This window comes from Colias eurytheme, chromosome 7 (assembly GCF_061535395.1).
Source record: "Colias eurytheme isolate Ceu_HAF_F1 chromosome 7, ilColEury1 Martin Lab GWU primary, whole genome shotgun sequence".
Classification (NCBI taxonomy): domain Eukaryota; kingdom Metazoa; phylum Arthropoda; class Insecta; order Lepidoptera; family Pieridae; genus Colias; species Colias eurytheme.
Genome location: NC_142986.1, coordinates 3,229,093 through 3,252,723, shown reverse-complemented (window position 1 = coordinate 3,252,723; position 23,631 = coordinate 3,229,093). Strand labels below are relative to the sequence as shown.

Here is a 23,631-nt window from a genome sequence, read left to right as displayed (position 1 = left end):
GCTGCTGCATGAGCTGCTGCAGGCGCATCTGCTGCTGGCGCTGCCAGGGCGGCTCGTACTGCAGCCCGCTCGTGCCGCCCATACCCCCCCCACCCGCACCACTCGCTACACACAAACACAAAGCAACTCACGTTCTGCTGCTGCATGAGCTGCTGCAGGCGCATCTGCTGCTGGCGCTGCCAGGGCGGCTCGTACTGCAGCCCGCTCGTGCCGCCCATACCCCCCCCACCCGCACCACTCGCTACACACAAACACAAAGCAACTCACGTTCTGCTGCTGCATGAGCTGCTGCAGGCGCATCTGCTGCTGGCGCTGCCAGGGCGGCTCGTACTGCAGCCCGCTCGTGCCGCCCATACCCCCCCCACCCGCACCACTCGCTACACACAAACACAAAGCAACTCACGTTCTGCTGCTGCATGAGCTGCTGCAGGCGCATCTGCTGCTGGCGCTGCCAGGGCGGCTCGTACTGCAGCCCGCTCGTGCCGCCCATACCCCCCCCACCCGCACCACTCGCTACACACAAACACAAAGCAACTCACGTTCTGCTGCTGCATGAGCTGCTGCAGGCGCATCTGCTGCTGGCGCTGCCAGGGCGGCTCGTACTGCAGCCCGCTCGTGCCGCCCATACCCCCCCCACCCGCACCACTCGCTACACACAAACAAATTTATATTTTATGTTGATTTTTTATCGTTGTTTTCCCTAATTCTATTCTATTCTTCTATATTTTACTAGCTGCGCTTCGCGGTTTCACCCGCGTTGCTACGCTCCTGTTGGTCTTAGCGTGATGATATATTATATTTATTCTAGTCTTTTTTTTTGGAGTCGGTTGAAAAATATCAATAAGAATAAATTGTAATAGGTGATTTTATTTCACAACTACAGAATAATTTGCACATAAAACAGTCTAGAATACAAATAACTAAATTATTTATTCATAATACTTATTTATTAAAAAAGTGAATTATTCAGTACTAACCTGGATTCATAACTGAATTCATTAGTCCTGGATTCATCATTCCGGGTTGATATTTGTACATTTCACTCATTTTCTGCATTAACTGTAAAAAAACACATCACCATTGAAATTATTTTATGATAGATTAAACTTAATATAAAATAAACAAGGATAATAGATGTTTTAGGGCCGATTTTTCAATGCTTGGATAAAACTTATCTGTCCAATAAAGTATTACACAATAATATTAAAGTTTCATGTAAACTGTCAAATACGGGCAGTTAGAATAGTCTTTAAAATGGTAGTTTTCTACATTATTCAACGAATAAGTTTTAACCGAGGATTGAAAAATCAGCCCTTAGTATCATAAATTTTAACCTTTTGCCTTGGTTTCATGCATATTATGATTACAATTTTCAAATTGCCTTGGAAACTAAACAAAAAATACCAAAAAAAAAAATCATGCTGTGTAGTTTTTAGTGGGTTGAAAAGTTGAATTTTCTTTATAGAGACAGGAAGCAGTTCATTTATTTAATAAAATTTTACATACTGACACAGAAGAGACATATTTTATAGTAGAAAGTAAAACATGCTTTGGTGCTATATAAACATAAAAGGAACATAATATACATCTAAATGTTACAACGAAAACTTACACTATAATCATATCCACCGAACATCTAAACAAATAAATTTGTTTTGTTTATTTTTATTTATATGTGATAAACATGTGTAGTCTAAACTTTAATTAATATTACCCTAAATGTCTATAATTAGTGAAGATTATGGCCTTAACTATTCAATAACTATGTTTAAATCTAAAAATCATATAATGTAAAGGTACATGGATTCTGTCAGTAAAATTGTAATGCTATAGACACATGTAAACACCTTTCTATGACATCTAAATATTAAATTTGTAATTAAATATGTACATTGGGAACATCCCTAATCTTTTGATTTACAGAAGAAAAACAAATATGCAGCTTTCTTGTTGAAAGAAAATCCAATAACATGATACAAACCCTATAAATCTACATGATGAAAAAATGAACTGTAAAGTTGCATATAGTAAATTATTTTTTGAAAAATAAGGTCATAAAGAATTTTCACTTCTTACTTGTGTAAGTACACTTATAGTACACGCACAATTTTTTTTACACCTTCATATTTTAAGTTTTACCCTATACTTAAATCCACCAAAAAATTAAGCTCACCTGTGGATTAGTATTGTACAAGAGCGGCATAAGATCTCTCAATTGGTTATCAGTGATGTTCGGCGACTCTTTGCGTATCGCGGCTAACGCGTACGCTAGGGATTGTTGCTGTGCGGCCAGGTAATTGGACACTGAAATAGTTAATATATTATAATTTATTTACATTTATAAAAATTTAGAGATATGAGCAATAACATACTATACTAAGAAATCTAGGTTTCATTTATAGAATGTTTGACGAATTGATGTCATCTCAAAATAAGATCTCTTTCCCATAGTATCTTAAAATTTAAGTTAAAGTGGCATTTTTAAGAAAATAACTATTATTTTAAAGTAGTAAAATCTGTAAATTATACAACAATAATAAAAAAAATGTTGTGTGGTTTTATGAAACCACGGTAAAAGTGAAACTTAGGCACAAAATTATCGTATTTGTACGATAATTATCGTACGGTTCGACCGTCACGCGACATGCGCTACACAGACCAAAAAGTTTGAGACGATGTAATAAAAGTTTCACTTTAAAATCCTGAATAAATATTTAAAGCAAACATATTCGGATATTTTTGAAGAACCTAACCAGTAAATTTGTTTTAAAACACTCTTCAAATAAATTATTGTTTTATATTTTTTTTTAATTTATATTTATAATGCCTAACTAAATATCAAAATTAGAAACTTACTCATCCCATTAGGCATAGCATACGGTGATGTGAAGGGAACAACTGGTGGTCTCGTCTTTTCATTTTCAAAGTCCTCCCAGGCGGCTTTCCTTTCTTCCTCCGTGAGTGTTTCCTCTTCCTTGTTCTCGAGAAGCGAATCGTGCTCGTGGTATTTGTATATCTAGAAGTTTTATGTATTCAAATTATTATCACATATATATATTGTTGGAAACATCATTAGTAGTAAAGAAAAATATTTTTAATAAAATTAAAATTTTCTGTAATCGGTTTGGGATATATAAAATTACTAGCGGTCCGCCCCGGCTTCGCCCGTGGTACATATTTACGTTTTCTCTACATAAGAACCTAACGTAAATATGTATTAAATTTTCTTTACATAAGAACCATCCTCGTACTTACTTCAAGGAATAAAATAAAAAAAGAATTATCGAAATCGGGCCACCCGTTCACACGTGATGCCGTGACATAAATAGCATTGCATAGCGATTTAAATTGTATATGACGATTCAAAAGTGCTTCAAGAAGTAAAATTGAATAAATAAATGTTTGAGTTTGTAGATGGTACATTCATTAACAAATTGGCAAGTCTATTTTTAATACATACATAGATCAGGAAAAGAAAAGAATCATAATGATTATCAAGCAATTTCAGTCCCTTGACTTACATAATTATTAAGCAATAAAAAATTGTTTTTTTGTAAAGTAGGTTTACGATCGAGATGTTTACGTGATAACGTCTTATTGGTGGCAGCGCTCGAGATGAGACGGGAGATCGGTCCGTCTCTCTCTCGTTATACCTGCGATCGCGCTCGTGAGGTTTTGGTTTGACACAAGTTTCTGAACATGTCACCCGACTAAAACGATTTTAAAAACGTTATCAAGTTAAAAAAAAACTACATACGCATTGTTCATGTTCCTTCAGCATTTCGGCGAATAATCTATCTTTCGGCAACGGCGGTATAGGCCTCGGTTGGGGTGGCGTCGGCTCAAACTTATACAATTCGGCTAAATCATTTTCAGCATAATGTCTGTCTATTTGTTGCTCATCTATCACACGTTTGGATATAGCCTGCTTTGTTACTTGCCGCTCGTAGATTTTTTCTTCCATGGTACCCTATTAATAAGAAAAGGTTTTATAAAAAAAAATATTTAAGAAAAAATTAGGAACGATTGTTACGACGATAGTTTTTCTTAAATATTTTGACAGTAAATATTATGGAATTATTATTAATAATTGCTAATAGGCAGAACAATATTTGACAAATATCCTAATAATCCTAATAGTACAAATAAAGTAATCAACCATAATATTTTTTTCGGAAAGATTCATAAACAAAAAGACTGATAAATATACCTTTCTTGAAATATACCTTTCTTTTACAGATCGATGTATAAAAAACAAACTTTGATAAAAATATATTGAAGTTCTACTCACCATTGCCAAAAACCGGTAAATATAGCAGGGTTTCTTCTGTCCGAAACGGTAAACACGGAAAATACTCTGAACATCATGAGAGGGGTTCCAAGATACGTCGAAAATAACCACGCGATTTGCAGCCACCAAGTTTATACCGAGACCACCCGCTCGCGTTGATATAAGGAATAATCTACACAAAAAGAAATTTAGTAAATATTTTTTTGATTCATAAGAAACTATTTCGATACATAAATTATTGACATATACATCTCTACACATATTATATTATAATCAAACATAAATAACAATTTTTTGGATAGGCTTAAAAAAGTTTCTTTATTATTATTTAATACTTTATTGCACACACATAAGAAAGTACAAATACAGAAAGAACATAAAATAGAGAAAGATATGTACAAACGGTGGCCTTATCGCTAGGTAGCGATCTCTTCCAGGCTATCGTATGTATATGCGTAAGGAGTTTCTTTACAAGTTTACAAAAATGTTGATACATTAATTTTCATAAAATATATTTCAGTTCATTTTTATAAAAAAAGTATAACTCAAAAAATTAGTACTAATTTTAAGCATTTTCAAATATATTTTTTATTCACAACTAAATGACTTACCTTGCCCTTGGATTGTCTTCTCTGTTGAAGTTTTTGCACCATATAGATCGATTCTCGCAAGATGTTGAACCGTCCAATCGGAAGTAGTCTATGCCAGGTGACCATGAACCTAAAAATATATTTTCAAAATATATAAATTGTTATTGAATTTGATACTTTGAATTGAATACCTATTTGAATATGATTACTGAATTTTATCCAGAATCAATAAATCTTAGTAATATTTAGTTATTTAGTCAGTTTTCACAATATTAGCACATTTTAGTCTGGGTATAGATATCGAAATGCTTAAACGAATTGGAAAGAGTTCTTTCTATTTACATATTTTGTAAAATCTTCAACAAAATTATAGAATAGAAGTTTATGAAACACCTTTTTTAGCTTATTTCACTGTTATTCAAACTGCTGCAAATTAAATCAATTATTTATTAAAGTAAATATACATACCAACATGTCCTCCAAGTTTCTCGTCTACTCTCGCCTCTTGTGTAGCTTCGTCCACTTTTCCCAGGAAATGCTCTATTAGATCCAACGAGTATAGAGATTGCGAAAACACCAACCTGGTAAAATTCAATTTCATGGTTAGCTAATAAGTGTAGTACATATTTTATCTTATACTAGCGGTCCGCCCCGGCTTCGCCCGTGGTACATGTTTACGTTTTCTCTACATAAGAACAATCCTCGTACTTCAAGGAATATAATAAAAAAAGAATTATCGAAATCGGTTCAGCCGTTCTCGAGTTATGCGCTTACCAACACATTTTGCGATTCATTTTTATATATAAGATAACGTAACTTGTAAAAGCCGACATTTCTCATTTTTCATTTACACGAGAAATGGAGTAAAAAAAAACATTGAAAGACTTTTCAAGTAAATTAAGTTAACCTCAAAACACAGGATCATGAAATCCTAGTTATGAGCTAGTCATTACAAATAATACTACTTTATAATCACTAGCACATAATTTCAACCTTAATTCATAATCAGCTGTTAAGTTTTTATTGTTTTTCAGATTGTTAGAATTAACATATCTTTGGAATTGTATCTTAAAGTAACACATCTTTTAATTACAATAATAATTACTATTTAATAGATAAAAACATCAGACAGACTCACAATTTATCCCCAATCGCTTCACACTGCCGCAGGATATCAAACAGCAGGATCAGTTTGTGCGAATTCCTCATATCATCTAGTTCTTCCTCCGAGACAAGCGGCATCCACCATTCTGTGGGGTTCTCGTTCTTTACTTCGACTACCTCTTGTATATCGTCTTCTTCGGCTTCCACTGTTTAAAATAAAAGTATTTGATTATAATAATTTTGAACAGTGTTGTTTTATGTATATGATTTGGTGTCAGAAAGAAAGACATAAATGTAGTTAGTGATAGAAATGGTTAAATTATTACCACAATTTTAATTTGAATTTGAATAATTTGGTTTTTTTTTCATTCATTTAGTTTAATCTGGCATTAGATCCCTTCTAAAATTTATTTATAAGTTAATAAGTAACAATATTGTTAATGAGTTTTAAATAAATTGTTTTACATTATCTATAGACTATTATGGATTTTATATGCAACTAAATATGTTTAGTTAATAGATAATGAATGATCTATTACATTTCAAAGTATTTACTTTGCAATATTAGAAGTAATAGCCACTTTTCTAATAATTTTATTATAACCACAAAATTAATAATGTTGGCGCCATAAATTGGACATTGATAATCTGTGCTACACACAGTGCCACCTGGCAACACTGTTATTCAGGAAGACATCTTTGATTTACATTTTACACGGCATTCTATACAATCCTTAAAAAATGTAAAACATTGGATAACACCAATGTTTTACATTTTTTACATGAAATAAAGTATATAATTGAGATTAATTGCTTTCTATTATACAACCCGACATACATAACAAATAAAGATAGATATTCACCAGGATTTGCACGCGTCCCTCTCCGTGTAGACCGAGCTTTACTCTTTTTAGGCGATTTCTTCTTTTTATTCTTCTTTCGGCTGTCATCGCTCAAATAGGAAGACTCATCTGTTGATTCCTCCATAGACGACTCCTATTAACATGATTTATTTTAATTTATGCAAATTCTATGTTGTTTTCATAATTTTTTTTTGGATAATGGAAAAAAAAAGATTGAAATTGAAATGGAGGCAGAATGAATATCTTCATATGACTTCTGATCTATTATGAATGGACAATGTTATCAAATAAAAAATATTACATAATAATAAATAATATATACCTCTGAAGTGGACTCATCATCAATGAAATCTTTCAATGAACCTTCAGAATCTTCTTCCTCCCTTTCTCTCTGAAAAATAAAATACATTATTTAATACAATATGTGGAACTGTTGTACAAAAACATAAAACAGAAATTATTTGATGAACAAAGTAAAAATGTCAGTACATATTAAAAAAAATACCTTTTTCTGTTGCATAATTTCGTATCGCTCCGAGTTATATTTCAGTACGAGCGGGTGCGTCCATATTCGCTGCAGAGACTGGAAGTCCGGGAACAGGAAACCAGACGATTTTCCCGCCAGAGGTCTGGTCAAATTTAACATTTTTTTAATTAAAACTTAATATTTATATAACTATATACATTTTCAAAGTGATCTCTATAAATTTGAATTAAATTTGCTTAATATACCGTTAAGTTCTTAATTAGAATAGACATTAATATAATAAGGATAGCAAAATCATTGATAATTCTTACCTTCTCGAGTAATTATCTAAATAGTGTTGGTAGAGCTTAGTTTGCACTTCAGCAAGGGTAATAAACAGCACGTATTCGTGTTTTGGCGGAAGGAAAGGCGCGAGCACACCGTAATCTCGCCTCTACAAAAGTATAACAAATGACAACAAAAATACAAAATTAGCGTTATTCGTGATACAAAAAATCGTTGAAGTATTGAGTAGTTTTTTTTTTCTTCTTAAACACACAAGGTAATCATTTAGTTGATATACAAATTGAAAATGCTGCCACAATCCGCAGTAAATAATAATTTTAATAGAAATTCCATTATTTATTAAATTTTATTGATTAATTCATGAATATAACAAAAATTGCGATAGCCTATAACTTCGTACATACTCATTTTGTGTAAGTAATCTTATAATAAGTACATTTCAATTATTTTTAGTATGCTACTTATTCAGTGTAGGTATTAAATAAACTTGTATTAAATATATTTTTTAATGTAATTTGCTTCAATACACACCTGAACAGCACCATCTAACATTTTATGCAACACGTGCGACCTGCGTTTCATGATCCTTATGTCATGTTCAGTGGAATCCGTGTATTGCCCATTTGTGATGGGATTCACAAATCTGTTCAAGTATTCATTGTATTTACCCAGAAGATTCGGCTTTACGAATTGTACCATGCAATAATCTGGAAAGAGGTTTGAGTTATAAAACAAGGCTTATAAGATTTTAATTCAATTTGAAGACATACAAAAATTTAAGCAAACTTCTAATGTGATTTAAATTTTCATATGAGTTATTTTAATTCCTCTACAAACTGTGAAATATTAAAGTATATTCTGAAAAGTTTTTGAAACGTCAGAATAAATATTATTAAAATGGGCCGATTTTTCAATGCTTGGATAAAAGTTATCCGTCCAATAAAGTATTACACGATAATATTAAAATGTCACGTAAACTGTCAACGGGCAATTAGAATACGTTTTTAAAATGGTAGTTTTATACATTATTCGACGAATAAGTTTTATCCAACGATTGAAAAATCAGCCCTAAATCTTATAAAATTCGCTTAAAAAATCCGTTTATAATTTCTACATACACGATACTCGCTTAAATCAAACCCAAAAAATAGTTGAACGAGTTACACTGAAATACTAAAGACGAAATTAAACATAGAAAATTAACATACATTCTTTCAAATTATTCTGTAGCGGTGTTCCCGTGAGCACGATGCGACGCAACGTCTTTACTTTGTTCATAGCTTGCGATAAGCTTGTTTTTTCGTTTTTCAACAAATGTCCTTCGTCACAGACCACCAGATCCGGACCTGTAAAAAAATTTATAAATAAGCATATTCTACTCAGAGGAGATCTAAATAGACGTGTTAGAAAAAACAGTAACAATGTAGAAATCGCTTCTAAACTGGTTGTTATACAGGGTGTCTCAAAGAAAGTTTATATTTTGTGGATTAATAAAAAAAAAGTAAGCGATGTATTGAAAAAATGTTTATTAATTATTAAAGTGCATAATATGGGAATTTATTTCTTAAAAATAATATCGTCCAAATGCAGTTCATTGCGTTCATTGCGCAGTTAATAATTTATAAACATTTTTTCAATACATTGCTTACTTTTTTTTAATTCCTCCATAAAATATAAACTTTCTTTTGAGACACCCTTTATTATGTTCTATGATTAAAAATATAGATTTCTATGTGAAGTATATTAGACTGTATAGATAGACCCTTAACAATTACATATAAGGTTCTTACAAGAATACAATATTATCCAATAAGTGCTTAGTTGTAACGTAAAACAATTTTGTAAATATTTAAAAGTGCTTCTAGAAGAAGTCTAATTGAATAAATAAATGTTTGAGTTTGAGTTTACGTCTTACTTGTAATATTTAGTGACTCACCTGGATCAACCAGACTCACCCGGATCAACCAGACTCACCTGGATCAACCAGACTCACACGGATCAACCAGACTCACCTGGATCAACCAGACTCACACGGATCAACCAGACTTACATGGATCAACCAGACTCACCTGGATCAACCACTCACCTGGGTCACCCAGACTCACCCGGATCAACCAGATACACCTGGATCAACCAGACTCACCTGGATCAACCCGACTCACCTGGATCAACCAGACTCTCCTGGAAGCTCTTCAACATCTTCTTCTTGAACTTCTTAGTGTTATCGGACGAGAGATTCCGGAACATTTCGTATCCGAGAACACACACTCCGCCGTGTTGGAACCACTGTTGTAGTTGGAACGCTCTATCCGAGTTCTGCTTGAACCTGTTATATAAAAACGTTTAAGTTTTAAGAATAAATAAAAAAAGTGTGCGTGTACTAGTGTACACACGTAAGAAGTGAAACTTCTTTACGACGAATCAGGCGTGGTAGGGATAAGAAGAAGATGGCGCGTAACGAAAAAATGTTACACTAAATTTTTTTCCAACCCCGATAAAGAAGTTTCACTTCAATAAAGACAGTTATTTAATTAATTAGCATAAGATAAGACTTTGCCTACTTATCACTTTTCAACCAATTTTTCATACATACATATGTTAAATTGGTGAAATGGGTTGTTACTTGTTAGTAATTATTATTAACAATAAAGACTTGGAGGAGCGTAAGAATCGCGCAATTTCAGTGATGGTTAGTGTGTTGGATGGATGGATTTCTTTAATATAATTAAAGAAAATTATTTTCTTAAGACTTTTTTATATTTTACTATGTACTTAAGAAAGTACATGAAAAGCGTTATTCTTAGAACAGTATATTAATCATAGAAAAAAAAAAACTTTAAAGTATATTTTTATGCTTTGTATAACCTACCTAGACAGTTCATAAACATCAACTTCATAATCAGTTTCCGCATGTTTGAGCCACATATTGAACTCGTTCACCCAATTCAATACAGTAGATAGCGGACACACAACTAACACTCTATTCACACTCGTCAAATCGCTGTGAGTCAACAATGTGTGCGTTAAAGACACAACCTGGAATAAAAAAATCAAATAAAGTATAAATTGTTGGAATTGTTATAAAATTTGGGTAATTAAATATTTATTAAGTTAAGTAAAATATGTACATACAAACTATTGATCATTAACTCTATTTAATATGGGTAAAGTATAATATCGTCAAATAATACGATACTTTATTTTTCAGAAATTTTTAATGTTTTTTCAAATCAATTAATTTTACTTTTACAACACATTTAATAAAATAAAAATACCTGTAACGTCTTTCCGAGACCCATACAATGCGCCAAAATACAACCGGAACCCTTGTCCTTTTTAATCCGTTTGGCGCTTTCAAAACAAGCATCCCACATAAATTTAATACCATTAGCCTGAAAAATATTGATAATTTAGTAAATCCCTACATAATTGATATTAATATGCAAAGGAATTAAAAAGAAAGTGAAAGTATTTTGTAATCTATACTAATACTAATATACTAATAACAATATTATAAAGAGGAAAGGTTTGTATGTATGTATGTACTATGTATGTATGGTTTTCACGCATAAACTACTGGACCGATTTTGATGAAATTTGGCACAGATAATCTTCAGACCCTGAGAAAGAACATAGGCTACCTTTTATTGCGAAATATGTACCACGGGCGAAGCCGGGGCGGACCGCTAGTGCCTAATAAATTACTTTGAGACTCAAAACTTCAACCAAAATTTTTTTTTGTTAAAATATAAAACAACTTTTTTTATTTCTTCTAACAATCTGATTATGGCTATTTTATTTTTTATCTACATTAAAAAATATCATCAAATATCATCATATTCTTTAAATAATAATAATAATGTATACTTTACCTGATGTGGTTTCAATTTCTTAACCAATCCCTTGTCAACCTCAATGAGAGGCTCTTTTGTTTCCGGATCAAAGTCCAGCACAACTTTGTCCAATACAACTTCATCCGGTTTACCGGATTCATCAAATTGCAAGTTATTATACTGAAATTTAATATCGGAATTAATTATTGTGCGATTATCAAGAAAGTGCTTCGAAGTTTTTATTAAAATTATTGAAGAAATTAGTATGTACATTTATAAATGTAAATGCAAATTTCGAAGACTAATGGGTTTGAATATTTCAAATCATGCTTAAATTCTGATTAAATAATTTCTTGTATGTGAGCTTTCTCAAACCGTAATCAAATCAATTCTTAATTCAGACACCGGCCTTTAGTTATTAATCTGTAAATCTTACCAATTTTTGTCTTTCAGCAATTCTAGCAATCCTTTCCTTTTCCTCACGAGCTGCCTTCTTTGTAGCTTCTTCTAGTTGATTTTTACCCATAACCTAAAAAGAGGAACACATTTATCAAAATAAACATAGCTTTTTCAAAGTGAATAATAAACAAATTAAATTAATAATTTTGATAACATATGTGTTTAAAGGTTAAATATTTAAATTAAAAGGCATAAATAATACCTTTCGTATATTCTTTCTCCCATGCTTATTCCGTCCTTCATTTTCAGTCTCAGATCCGGAGCCCTCACTGTCATCTATGTTTTTAATTCGACGCCTTTTCTTTTTACTGTAATATAAAATATAATATTGTTAGACGTAACTTTTGATTTAATATTTTTGTGGATGAACAGTGACATCTATTTCCTGTCAAAACATGTTTAGCTGTCGAAAACTATAAATTGCCGCTTTCCTTTGAATCGTGGCGCATTCGTACGAATCGTGTCTAGGGGCTCGGACGTTGTTTATACGACGTTCGACCCAACTACCCTCACTTTGCTAATAGTCGTTGACTTTCTGTGATTTGTTATCAACTACCTACATCAATTAGGTAGCTGTGTAGAATTGCAGTACATTCTTATTACATTCCAACTAATCTTTACCCGGCCTCCCATTTAATGTCTTACAATATTGTATTAGGTATTGTCTATGACAAGTAACACAACAACCATACGTTAATAGAGTAGTAAGCACTAACTATAAAATCAGACAACGCGTTTAATGTGAGAAATATTGTCAAAATAATATCCAATAGGCACACATACTAAGTAAGCACCATCGACATTGCACATTTACAGTCATATTTACTAGCCACAAGCCTTTTAAAATTTCGTTATGGTGTTAACGAATCAAAGTTTAACCACATCCTCTTTATATTAGTATAGACTGTACTCAATAATTAAAAGAAAGAAACAAACATATTGGCTATGCACAAAAACAAGATGTTACTTCATGTTGAAATTGATATTTATTGTTTTATGGCATTCAAATGCTTTATAAATATAAATTTATAAAGAATAGAAAAAATTCAATCACGAGGCGGGACTCGAACCCGCATCCTTTCGCGCCATTCCGGGGCGGATGCCTGACCAACTCAGCCACTTGTGACCCACCAGAACGATCGAATTTATTCTATTCTTTCAGTTTTATGTTTATAAATTTATATTTATATGTTACTTCATTATAAACAATACAATATCTCACCCTTCATCCCCAGAGCCAGCGGACGCATCACTATCGCTATTCTTTTTCTTCCTTTTACTCTTCTTGACAGATTCCAAGCCGTCATCTTCGGAATCCTCAAAGTCACTCAGCCGCTTGTCCTTTCGTCTCGAGGAACCCGCCTCTGAGTCCGACGAAATGGCATTCGCTTTGCGCCTCTTTAATTTTACACTGGAAAAAAAATGTATGCGTGTACTAGAGTACACACGTAAGAAGTGAAACTTCTTTATGACCTAAAAAAGGTCACGAGTATGGCGTAACGCAAAAATGTCACGCGTACGGCGTAACGCAAAAATGTTACACTAAATTTTTGTCCAACCCCGATAAAGAAGTTTCACTTCAAAAATAATAAGATTTAGCATTATTTACTAGTAAAAATACATTTTCAGATTTATCTGTTACAGTCCAATCGTTAAATCATTAATCAGCTGTTTAAAGACGTTTAATAAAGAGCCTAGTCAATTAATTAAATGGCTGATTCAATTATTGTATATCGAAAAAAAATATCAAGTCCACTTACTCCTCGTCCTCCGATTCGCCTTCTTTGTCACCCTAAAAAAATACAAGGAAGCTAAATAAGTAAACTAACCAACCATATTACACAAAATAACATTTTTAATAAACAAGGTTGTAGTTTGTACAGAATATTATAAGAATACTTTTTGGATTTTGAACCGTTGAATAAAAATGTACCAGAAAAACACTTTACCTGCGAATTCTGAGTTTGATTTTGTGAATTTGAGGAGTCACTGTCGCCCAATAAGTCGTCTTTAGCCAAATGGTCCACCATACCGTCTCCATTCAACTCCGTTACGGGAACTCTCGGTAAATCTGTGTTAAAATAATATAAAATTAAAATCACTAAGTATAAAAAGCTTTGTATCAAAGAAAAAGAAAAATACGATTACCTTTATCACATTACCAATATGTTGAAAATGTTGAGCTTTTTTTTTAAATTTAGCTTACCATGTAGTAAAAACTTTTTGTTAAATTTTGTTTTCCACGTGATTTGAGCTTTTTGTAAAATGTAGATTTCCCAGTGATTTGAGTTTTTGTTAGACTTAGCTTAATATGTTTCAAGCTATCTCTATAGCTAAAGTTGGAGCGTGCAGAAGAGACAGAGCACGATAAATAGATCAAATATTCGTAAGTATTCAATAATTGATTTAGCAGACTAGGACAATAGTTTAGTTAATAGTTCCATAAAACCATTTACCCTCAACTTCCCCATCATTAGAAGCTACAGACGTCGCATCGGAGCTGGACTCCGCTTGGAGCAGCACCTCCGCGCCGATGATCGGTGCTTTCGGCATGTTGGCAGTTTTCGTCCTGAGCCTGCGACGATCCGACGCCGAGCGCCGTCGACGATACGACTTTTTCAACGTCCTAAGGTTTGTTAACCTGTAAATTTCGATTTAACTTGATTTAATTAAGGTGTAACATTCATCCCATTTTTTAATCCGCTTTTCCTCGTTTTTTTCTTTTTTAATCTTCCTTACAGCCGTCGTGTTTATAATAGACATTTGTTGAGCAACAGTTGATCAACAATGTTGCAGGAAACTTGGTTTTTAATTGTTGGTCCTTGCGAGGAAACTTTTAAATATATGTTATCAATTATAAAACACGGAATTGCTGAGTAGCGGGATCGAATCAAGGTAGCATATTCAATTTGGGATCAAATAACATTTTCCAGGAAGTCTAACCGGCAACATGATACATTTCAAGGAATGTTGTTTTTATTTATTTAATTTACCTAATGTAAAATGTGCCTTCTTGATTTAAGATTAATTTACATTCATTCATTCATTTTTTATATTATATTGCAATAAAAATTCTGTATCAACATATCGACGACTCGAAATAACCATGCATATTGCACATCACCAATGTTCCAATAAGTTATGGAAATGAGCGATCATGCTTGTCGACCAATAAAAATAAAATCCGGAGGCATGCAACATCACCAATTAGAGTGGTGAATAATATGGCCTATAACCATCATAAGAAGCCAGTACCTATCCCAATCCCCAATTAATGGTGAAGATGATGATGAGTATTTCCGAGAAGTACAAACTGCTTTTTTTACACATTTTAGACTATGAATAGTATCTATTGTTTTTGAAAAAATACTATTATAGTCTTATTTAAAAAAACAACTTTAACTATCTTAGCTCTACTAACACTATCACTCTCCATCCATCGGTCAAACTTTTACCTTACCTAACCTAAACATTAGTTTGTACTAGATTATTTACATTGTTTTGTACAAGAAAGCATTATAAATAAATATGTGGGAAGGGCAAGACTCAATTTTATTATAAAAAGGCCAGACTACTAAATATATACCTAACAAAAAAAAAAAAATGAAAAAGTCAATCCATCAAATGATAATTTTATGATTGCGTTATTATTCATTTATAGATAGTGTGAGCTATTGGCATGGGATTAGTAAAATTATTGTAAACTAGCTTTCCGACAGCGGCTTCGCCCGCGTAATCAAAGAAAAACGCGCATAGTTCCCGTTCCCGTAGGAATTCCGGGATAAAACCTATCCTATGTCCTTTCCTGGTCTCGAGCTATTTTTTGAGTTTCGCCTGGGCATACATACAAACAGACATACAGATAAAAATTCTAAATACTATATTTTTGGCTTCGGTATCTATCACGCCTTAAGTATTCTTTTAAAAAAATATTCAATGTACAGTATTGACTTTCCTAAGATTTTATTATATTATGTATAGATAGCAAAACATCATAACCACATAAAGCAACACACTCTATGGTCTGGTATCAAATGACGTTTACAATATGTATGTAGGCAAATTTTTCCCAATTTCCCACTTACCAAAAGGTCCTTGTATCACTAGAAAAATAACTGAATGATCAAGTCAGAGGGTATCTGTTTCAATTTGCAAAAATAAATTTTATAATTTTTAATAAGTTCTTTGCAGACATCTTCTATGAGACTATCATAGCTTATAAGGAAACCATTGTTAATATTCTACTAGATTTTCAAACTATGTATATAGGTATTTTCAACTCCAATAGCCATTATGAAGAAGTTTCACTATTCAAGATAGTAAATTTATATTTTTTTATTCTAACACTATAATATGGATATAATAAAGGGTGTAATATGAAGGAAGTACCCTTAACAATTTAAATATCCAGACATTGTAATAAGAAAATAGGTAATATGTAGATTTATGTCAACATGAACAAAATCTACTTGGGCCAAACTGTACAAAAGTATGAGCAATCTCATACCGTCTTTCTATTTTATTTACCCTTTAATGTCTTTATCTGAGTCTTCATTATGTGAAAGGCGACTGCTGCTGTCCAATTTAGAACGGCCCATCTGTAAATTTTATTTATATTCATGAAAATCTACCTGACATTAATAGTATAAATGAAACACAATTTTTACTTAAGAATTTAATTATTAGTATTTTCGAAGCTTATGTATAACAGGAATATATTATAATAGTTTCACTATGTAATAATCTACTTTTATATAAAGAAAAAAAAAAAACTTAAATAACATTTAGTGTAGGTATCATAGGAAGCATATTAACATCTAATACAAACTTTATTTACATGGTAAATATTAATATTTATATCTGTTTAGAGATAACCAAAGGAGAATGACCACGGGTGGTATCGGTAAAATTTTAGTTGTGCCACGTATTCGTGATATTGTTAATTCCTATTTGTATTTATAATGATCATATGTATCAATATTAAGTCTTAATTATACCGGATAAATTGAAATAATAGTAAAAGTTATTCTTTTGAAACATGTATGTCCACGTATGGAATCGGTAAAATACTAGTTGTGTCACGTGTTCGTGATATTGTTAATTCCTATTTGTATCTATAATGATCATATTTATCACTATTAAGTCGTAATTATCTTATATATAAAAATGAATCGCAGAATGTGTTGGTAAGCGCATAACTCGAGAACGGCTGAACCGATTTCGATAATTATTTTTTTATTATATTCCTTGAAGTACGAGGATGGTTTTTATGTAGAGAAAATGTAAATATGTACCACGGGCGAAGCCGGGGCGGACCGCTAGTACCGAATAAATAGAAATAAAAGTAAAAGTTTTTGTTTTGACACATATATCTATCTCTCTTGCAAGCGTCCTGCGTCATATATGTCATAGTTTCTATTTGAAATGAATGTTGAATGAATGTGTTCGACGTTATTTATTTGCAAATAATGTTTATTACGATTTACTTTTCACATTTGTATTGTAAATTAAAATATTACCTATGTAATAAATGTAAAACTTAACGTTCATCGTTAGTTTAAACTCGATAAAGTATTTTTTTGAAGCGTTGAATAAAAATATTGTTTTATTTTAATTGTCGCGAACTGCGGCTTATTTACATAAAAACTTTAATCGTTTCTAAAAGTACTAAAATCAAGCTTTAAATTGAGCTATATTTCATCTTGACACAATAAGTTTGATTGCGATACCAAGTGCCATAGTCACTTGGGCAATCTCCTTTGATGACATTTTCAAAACACCATAGTTAATAGTTATGGAGCTAGTAACGTTTTAAAAAAAGTCATTTTAGTATAGTTGGGTTTTTGATATACTGTTTCTCTTGCTATTTCGGTTAGAGTTCGGGCTGTCTGGCTGGCGTTAGTGGTTGCGTTTATTAGTGCGCACAGGAAAATATCCGTAGTTTAAAGTCATTTATTAACGCTTAATTTTTCATCTTTTGCCTTTAGATAGATCCATCAGACATATTTTTTTTTATTGCAAGACGTTTTTTTCGTTGTTGAATAGGTGCCATACGCAATTTTTTATTTCAAAATAATTAAAATGTCATCGAAATAAGTGAAATTACATCAACATGAGTCCCCGTGAAGGATAAGTAATCACTATGTTTAATGTTACTATTTAACAACGAAAAAAACGTAATAAAAAATTTATGTCTGATGGATCTATCTAAAGGCAAAATATTAAAAATTACGCGTTAATAAATGACTTTAAATTACGGATATTTTCCTGTGCAGATAAGATGCGCACTAATAAACGCAACCACTGCAGCCAGCAAGACAGCCCGGACTCTAACCGAAAAAGGAAGAGAAACAGTATATCAAAGAACCAACTATACTAAAATTCTCTCTTTTCAACGTTGGTAGCTCCTATAAGGGTGTAATCGTTAAGTGTGCACAGGCGTTTATTCCGTAACTATTGCAGATATCAAAAAACTTTAAACTGATATAGAAAGCCCTTTACTTAATGAGTAAAATGATATTAATAACTTTTTAAAAATAAAACGGGAAATATCCAAAATTTTTACATCAAACACGCCCATACATATAGTATGAGATATGACTATCCCCAACTATTACAATGGAGAATGTTCACTAATTTTGATTATTAGAAATCCATATTCTCTGTAAAAAATAAATAATACTAGTGAAAAAATTACTTCGATACGTCAATTAGTTTCCGATTTAGAAGTAAAACAAGTTGTAAACGCCCGGTGATGGTGTGACGTCACACCACAACACGCTCAATCTGGCTCACTCAGTCCGCTAGCGATTTTTCGTATATGCGAATTTTCCGTGTTCTTACATAGTACTACATATTATAATATTTTGAGAACATTGCAGCTGTTTTGCGTTATCCTTTGTTTTCTATACAAGTTTTAATCTATACTAGAGCTAGACTGTGCTTCTGCTCTGCTCGTATGGGCTAAGTATAGGTAGGCTAGTAAGATTTTTTCTTGTTTTAAGTTGAGAATGATATGGAGAACTATACTAAAATATAAGTTGGTCGGGGGAAGAATTAAACAAAAACAGGGTATTGTTCCACACAAATTCAAATGTCAACAGGAAAATGAAGATAAACCTCAGAGATCAGCAGTGCAAAAATGCAATCGTATAGAATATTTTGAGAAACCATTAATCAATAAAGATGAAACTTTGGCATGACTGTTATTTTATTAAACGAATAATAATTAGTAATTACTATTATTGGACTATTAACGAAATTCGCGGATGAAAACCCATCAAAATACTGCGCAAGCTATAACACCTACTACAGCGCTGCCGACTTGATACTAAGCGCGGCCGCGCGGCCCGCGCGGTGCGTTGTGTCGTGACGTCACAAGCGGTCACGTGACTATTAGCGGGACTCGATATTTTTCGAAACTTTGAATGCGTATAAAATCAAAACTACTTGGTATTTTTGACTACGACAAAAACTAGTGTATTTGTATACATACAGGCTTTACTGTGACACAATTTCAAGGGATTTGGCATACCTAGTAACATTCTTCATTACTTCGAAAATTTTAATAAGAATTCATTTAGCAACTATAAATAGAGCTTGATGTGGAATACAATGGTATTCCAAAATGAGGATGTTATATTTGAACTTAAAAATTGTCAACATCATAACAAAAAGGTCACCAACTTTATTAAACTTTTATCACACATACATACAGTGCAAATAAAAAAACATATCATCAAATAAATGACTGAAAAAATATGATACCTACTAGTAAAAATAGTAATCTTAAGTTTAAAAAAAGTTGGTGACCACTCAAACGAAACAATTATGCTTAATTGGACAGGCCACTATAATGAAACTTAATATTATATGAAATTATTTGTGCCTAACCTTGGTAGATGTGGAATTATCACTGTCTTCTTGTTGTCTTATAGAGTTAGAAGATTCATCATCAGTCATCAACATTTCATTTTTCTTTATTTTCTTTTTTTCATCCTCAGTTTTTTCCGTCAACTTTAATGACCTATCTGATGAAAGTGATTTGCTTTTATTCTTTTTGGAATCTTCATCAGAACTAGATTTGTTTTTAAGCAATTCTTCTTTTCTTTTCTTGTTAACATTCCTCAATTGTTCATCATCTGTATCCGAACTAGAGGAATATGTAAGTAACATCCTCTTAGCACGCATACTCTGCATAATTTTCTTACGAGTCGAGGGTGGTGTGCTACCACTTTTTCGTTTTCTTTTATTCTTTGGAGTTCTATCTGATTGTGGTAAACCAGCATTATCACTATTGTTAGCAATATCTCTATCACTATTGTTACCAATATCTCTATCACTATTGTTAGCAATATCTCTATCACTATTGTTAGCAATATCTCTATCACTATTGTTAGCAATATCTCTATCAGGTGTTATTAGAATTCTTTGAGAATTCCTTCTCTTATTGGTATTTATTTGTGTAGATTCTATATCACTATCTTCTTCATTATTCTTTGAAGAGTTTTTATCATTTGTGGACTCTAAAATGTTATCACTGTTTTTATCTGACATTTTTGCAGCTTCATTGCTATTTTCAGTACATCTCTGTGTGACTTCTGAATTATTGTCAGAATCAGAATCGCGAAGGAGTGAATGTTTTACTTTTTCATTCACTTGCCTTATTTCATCATCTGTACTCTCCGAGTCTGACCCATTTAGTAATGAATTCTTTATAGTATCAATATCTTTGTCTTGGTCTTTATTTTTGTTAGATTCTTCTGAATTCCCATTCTTATTTGTAGACAACTTTTCTGCACAAGAATCATTTAAGGATTCTCCAACCCTATCAGAATCCATTAGTTTATCCAGTGATTCATTGTCTTTAGATTTCTTAAATTTCTTACTGTAAGTTCTTGACTCAGTTTTACTATTACAATCATTATTTATATCATTAGATGCAGAATCAGAGTCTACATAAATATGACATTGAACAGGATTGAATTGCAGAATCTTTTTTAAATTATGTTTTTTAAGAAATTTTTTATCTAATTTTGGCAGTCTTACTATATTTATAGAAAAATTTTTTGGTTTAAATTTATGTTTTAAATATTTCATTTTCTTAATCTTGTGTGAAGACTTTTCTTTCGTTTTTCCTGAATAACTTTTTGTTTTGCTAACCTTATCACTTGCAACATTGTCAGGAGAAAATATTTTATCTGGTTTTAGCAACTTATTAATATTGACACATTTTATATAGGATTTTTTAGATATATCAGAGTCCACACTTCTGTCACTTTCATAACTCCTTGAATTTGTATTTTCTATAAAGGAACCTTCATGGGAATTATTATCTTTTAATTCTGAGACTTCAATATTATTCCCACTCACATCATCGGTTTCAACAGAAGTAATTTTGTTAGGATTTTCCTCTACATTTTCTGATTTGGATTCACTATATTTTTTAATTTCTTGAACTGAGACATTTTCTTTCTTTTTATCATCCATTGGTAAGCATTCACTCTCATTATTCCTTTCACCCTTTTTATATTTGCAACTGGACTCTTTAGATTTTACTAGGTTAATATCATCAACGTTTTCAGTGCTCTTAGACTTTTCTCTGGGACATTTATCTGTGCTAGAAATGTTATTATCTCCTTTTTCAATAGAGATATTTTCTTCATTGGAGTCATATTTATTGTGGCCACCATTATTTTGATTTTCATCAGGGTCTTTGTCCAGAATAGCATTTTTATTTAGGTTAGGTTCAGGATCGGAGACAGTCTTATCAATGTTTTTATTCAAAATCTTACTTTTCTTTTCATCCTTTCTTTTAGCTGATGTTTTTGTTTTACTTCTGGAGTCAGTCTCATCATTGTCACTGTCTAGTTGTGTATTAATATTAACATTTGCAGAATTAGTTATACCTTCTTCAAAACATTCATTAACTTCTACGTTTTCAGTTTTTTTTAAATTTTGACTGTCATTTTGTTTATTGAGATTATTGGATTCATGATTGCCATGAACAATTAGTTCTTCCTGGGCAATATGGTCTAGGTTTTTTATCTTTGAAGTCTTACTTTTTTTGTCATCTTTTCTTTCAACTGATGCTTTTGTTCTACTTTTGGAGTCAGTCTCCTCATTGTCACTGCCTAGTTGTGTATTAATATTAGCATTTACAGAATTACTTGCATCTTCTTCACTGGATTCCCTTACTTCAGGTTCCGTATTTTCAGTTTTATTTTTATTTTCACTATCATTTCGTTTATTTAGATTATTTTCATCAACATTTAGACTATCATGGGCAATTCTGTCCGATTTTAATCTTAATCGAAATAATTTGCAGTCATAAAACACAGGATATTTATCTTGAATAGTAGTGGGCATTTTTGACACACATACATTAGCTGACGAATAATGTTTAATATTGATTTTATTACGACATTTCAGTCTCTTGGAGTTGTACGTAAAATATTCATAAACAGAAATATTTTCAGAACTTGAAGATTTCGCGCCAATATTATGCGTCTGCATATTCTCAATCCGGTCCTGGATGGCTTTGACACTTGTCTCAACATTGACTATTGATTTTTTGGCCAATTCGCATAATAGTAAAACTTTACTCGTAGCCTTTTGTACGGCATGTGTATTTCTTAGTTTGTCTTTCCTTATTCGTTTCTCTTTTAAAATTTCAGAACGTTGTCGCAAATTTGATCCAAGTTTTAATAAATATTGCACGGCTTCGCATAACACATCGTTAACGGGCGCAGAATCCGCCATTTCACAAACCACAACCGCTTTCACCGCTTTATCAACAACAGATTCACCCTATTTCTTCAGATATTACTTAAAATAAAGAAATGCTGCATCGATGGCCTATATTCCATTAATTCATTAAGTTATTTAGTAAAAGTAACAACGCAACGTTAAAAAATTAACCCGAAGCGGAATAAAAAGCAAAAAAGCACAGAGTAAAAATTTATTTTTAATTTGAGCGTAAATGACAGATTCAATTCGATGTACGGTCGTAAGTTTGACATTACCGTGAAATATTTATAAGGTTTTGAATTTAATGTATTTTTATGCAATTATTTAATGTGAAACCCAATATTATTTTAACAGTATTGATCCGTTTCTTGCAGCATTGTAAGATAAATGAAAATCTCCTATGATACTATTAGAATGTAACCATAAGTAAGAGAACACTGCGTAGAACGAAAATGACGTTTGGTTACACATTCACAATTCGGTCGGATTATACGAATTGCTGATATACACAAGTATACTAATATAAACAGCGCCCAGCGGTAATGGCATATATACAAACCATTATATACAATGTGTCTAATTACACACTCTTTTTGTAAGATAAACCAATAAGAAATAGACGTCTATATTCATTCTGTAAAAATTGTAACGGTACACAATGATTATATGTCTCGTTTAAGTAAAACAAAAAATTACGAGGTACCAATTTTTTGTACTCACCTTTCATGTAAATGGCTGAACTGGTATTTTATAGAGTTCCGTTTTAGATAAACACTTTAAACATGCCCATAATTCATCATTATATATGTGTGTACTGTAAAATAGTTAATTCAAATACATTTTCCTACACTTTGACCGAAATATCGGCAATATAGGCAAGGCAGATAAACTATCCAAAACAGTCGTGAAAAAGTCTCATAGACAAACAAGAATAAGGTACCTATAGTCAAAACGTAGATTACGTCAAACA

The 23,631-nt window shown here is 32.1% G+C and overlaps 1 protein-coding gene across 2 annotated transcripts; it reads right to left on the bottom strand.

The window, feature by feature from the left end:
* Window positions 1–376: 376 nt before the first annotated feature.
* XNP (ATRX chromatin remodeler XNP) lies at window positions 377–23,570 on the bottom strand. 2 transcript variants are annotated; one of them, XM_090103991.1, is made up of 27 exons: window positions 19,806–22,864; window positions 16,440–16,510; window positions 14,369–14,553; window positions 13,862–13,983; window positions 13,673–13,704; window positions 13,135–13,323; window positions 12,115–12,220; window positions 11,890–11,982; window positions 11,493–11,633; window positions 10,896–11,012; window positions 10,490–10,656; window positions 9,783–9,946; window positions 8,829–8,966; window positions 8,152–8,327; window positions 7,647–7,768; window positions 7,354–7,477; window positions 7,171–7,239; window positions 6,849–6,981; window positions 6,020–6,191; window positions 5,350–5,462; window positions 4,903–5,011; window positions 4,292–4,463; window positions 3,758–3,970; window positions 2,857–3,016; window positions 2,174–2,304; window positions 978–1,059; window positions 377–649 (listed from the first exon to the last, which is right to left on the bottom strand). In XM_090103991.1, the coding sequence occupies exons 1-27, from the start codon at window positions 22,671–22,673 to the stop codon at window positions 378–380; spliced, it is 6,441 nt and encodes a 2,146-aa protein (XP_089960117.1). In that variant the 5' UTR covers window positions 22,674–22,864; the 3' UTR covers window position 377. The 2 variants fall into 2 exon arrangements, with proteins under 2 accessions (XP_089960117.1, XP_089960118.1); XM_090103992.1 differs by lacking the exons at window positions 16,440–16,510; window positions 19,806–22,864 and adding an exon at window positions 23,382–23,570.
* Between the last annotated feature and the right edge of the window lie 61 nt (window positions 23,571–23,631).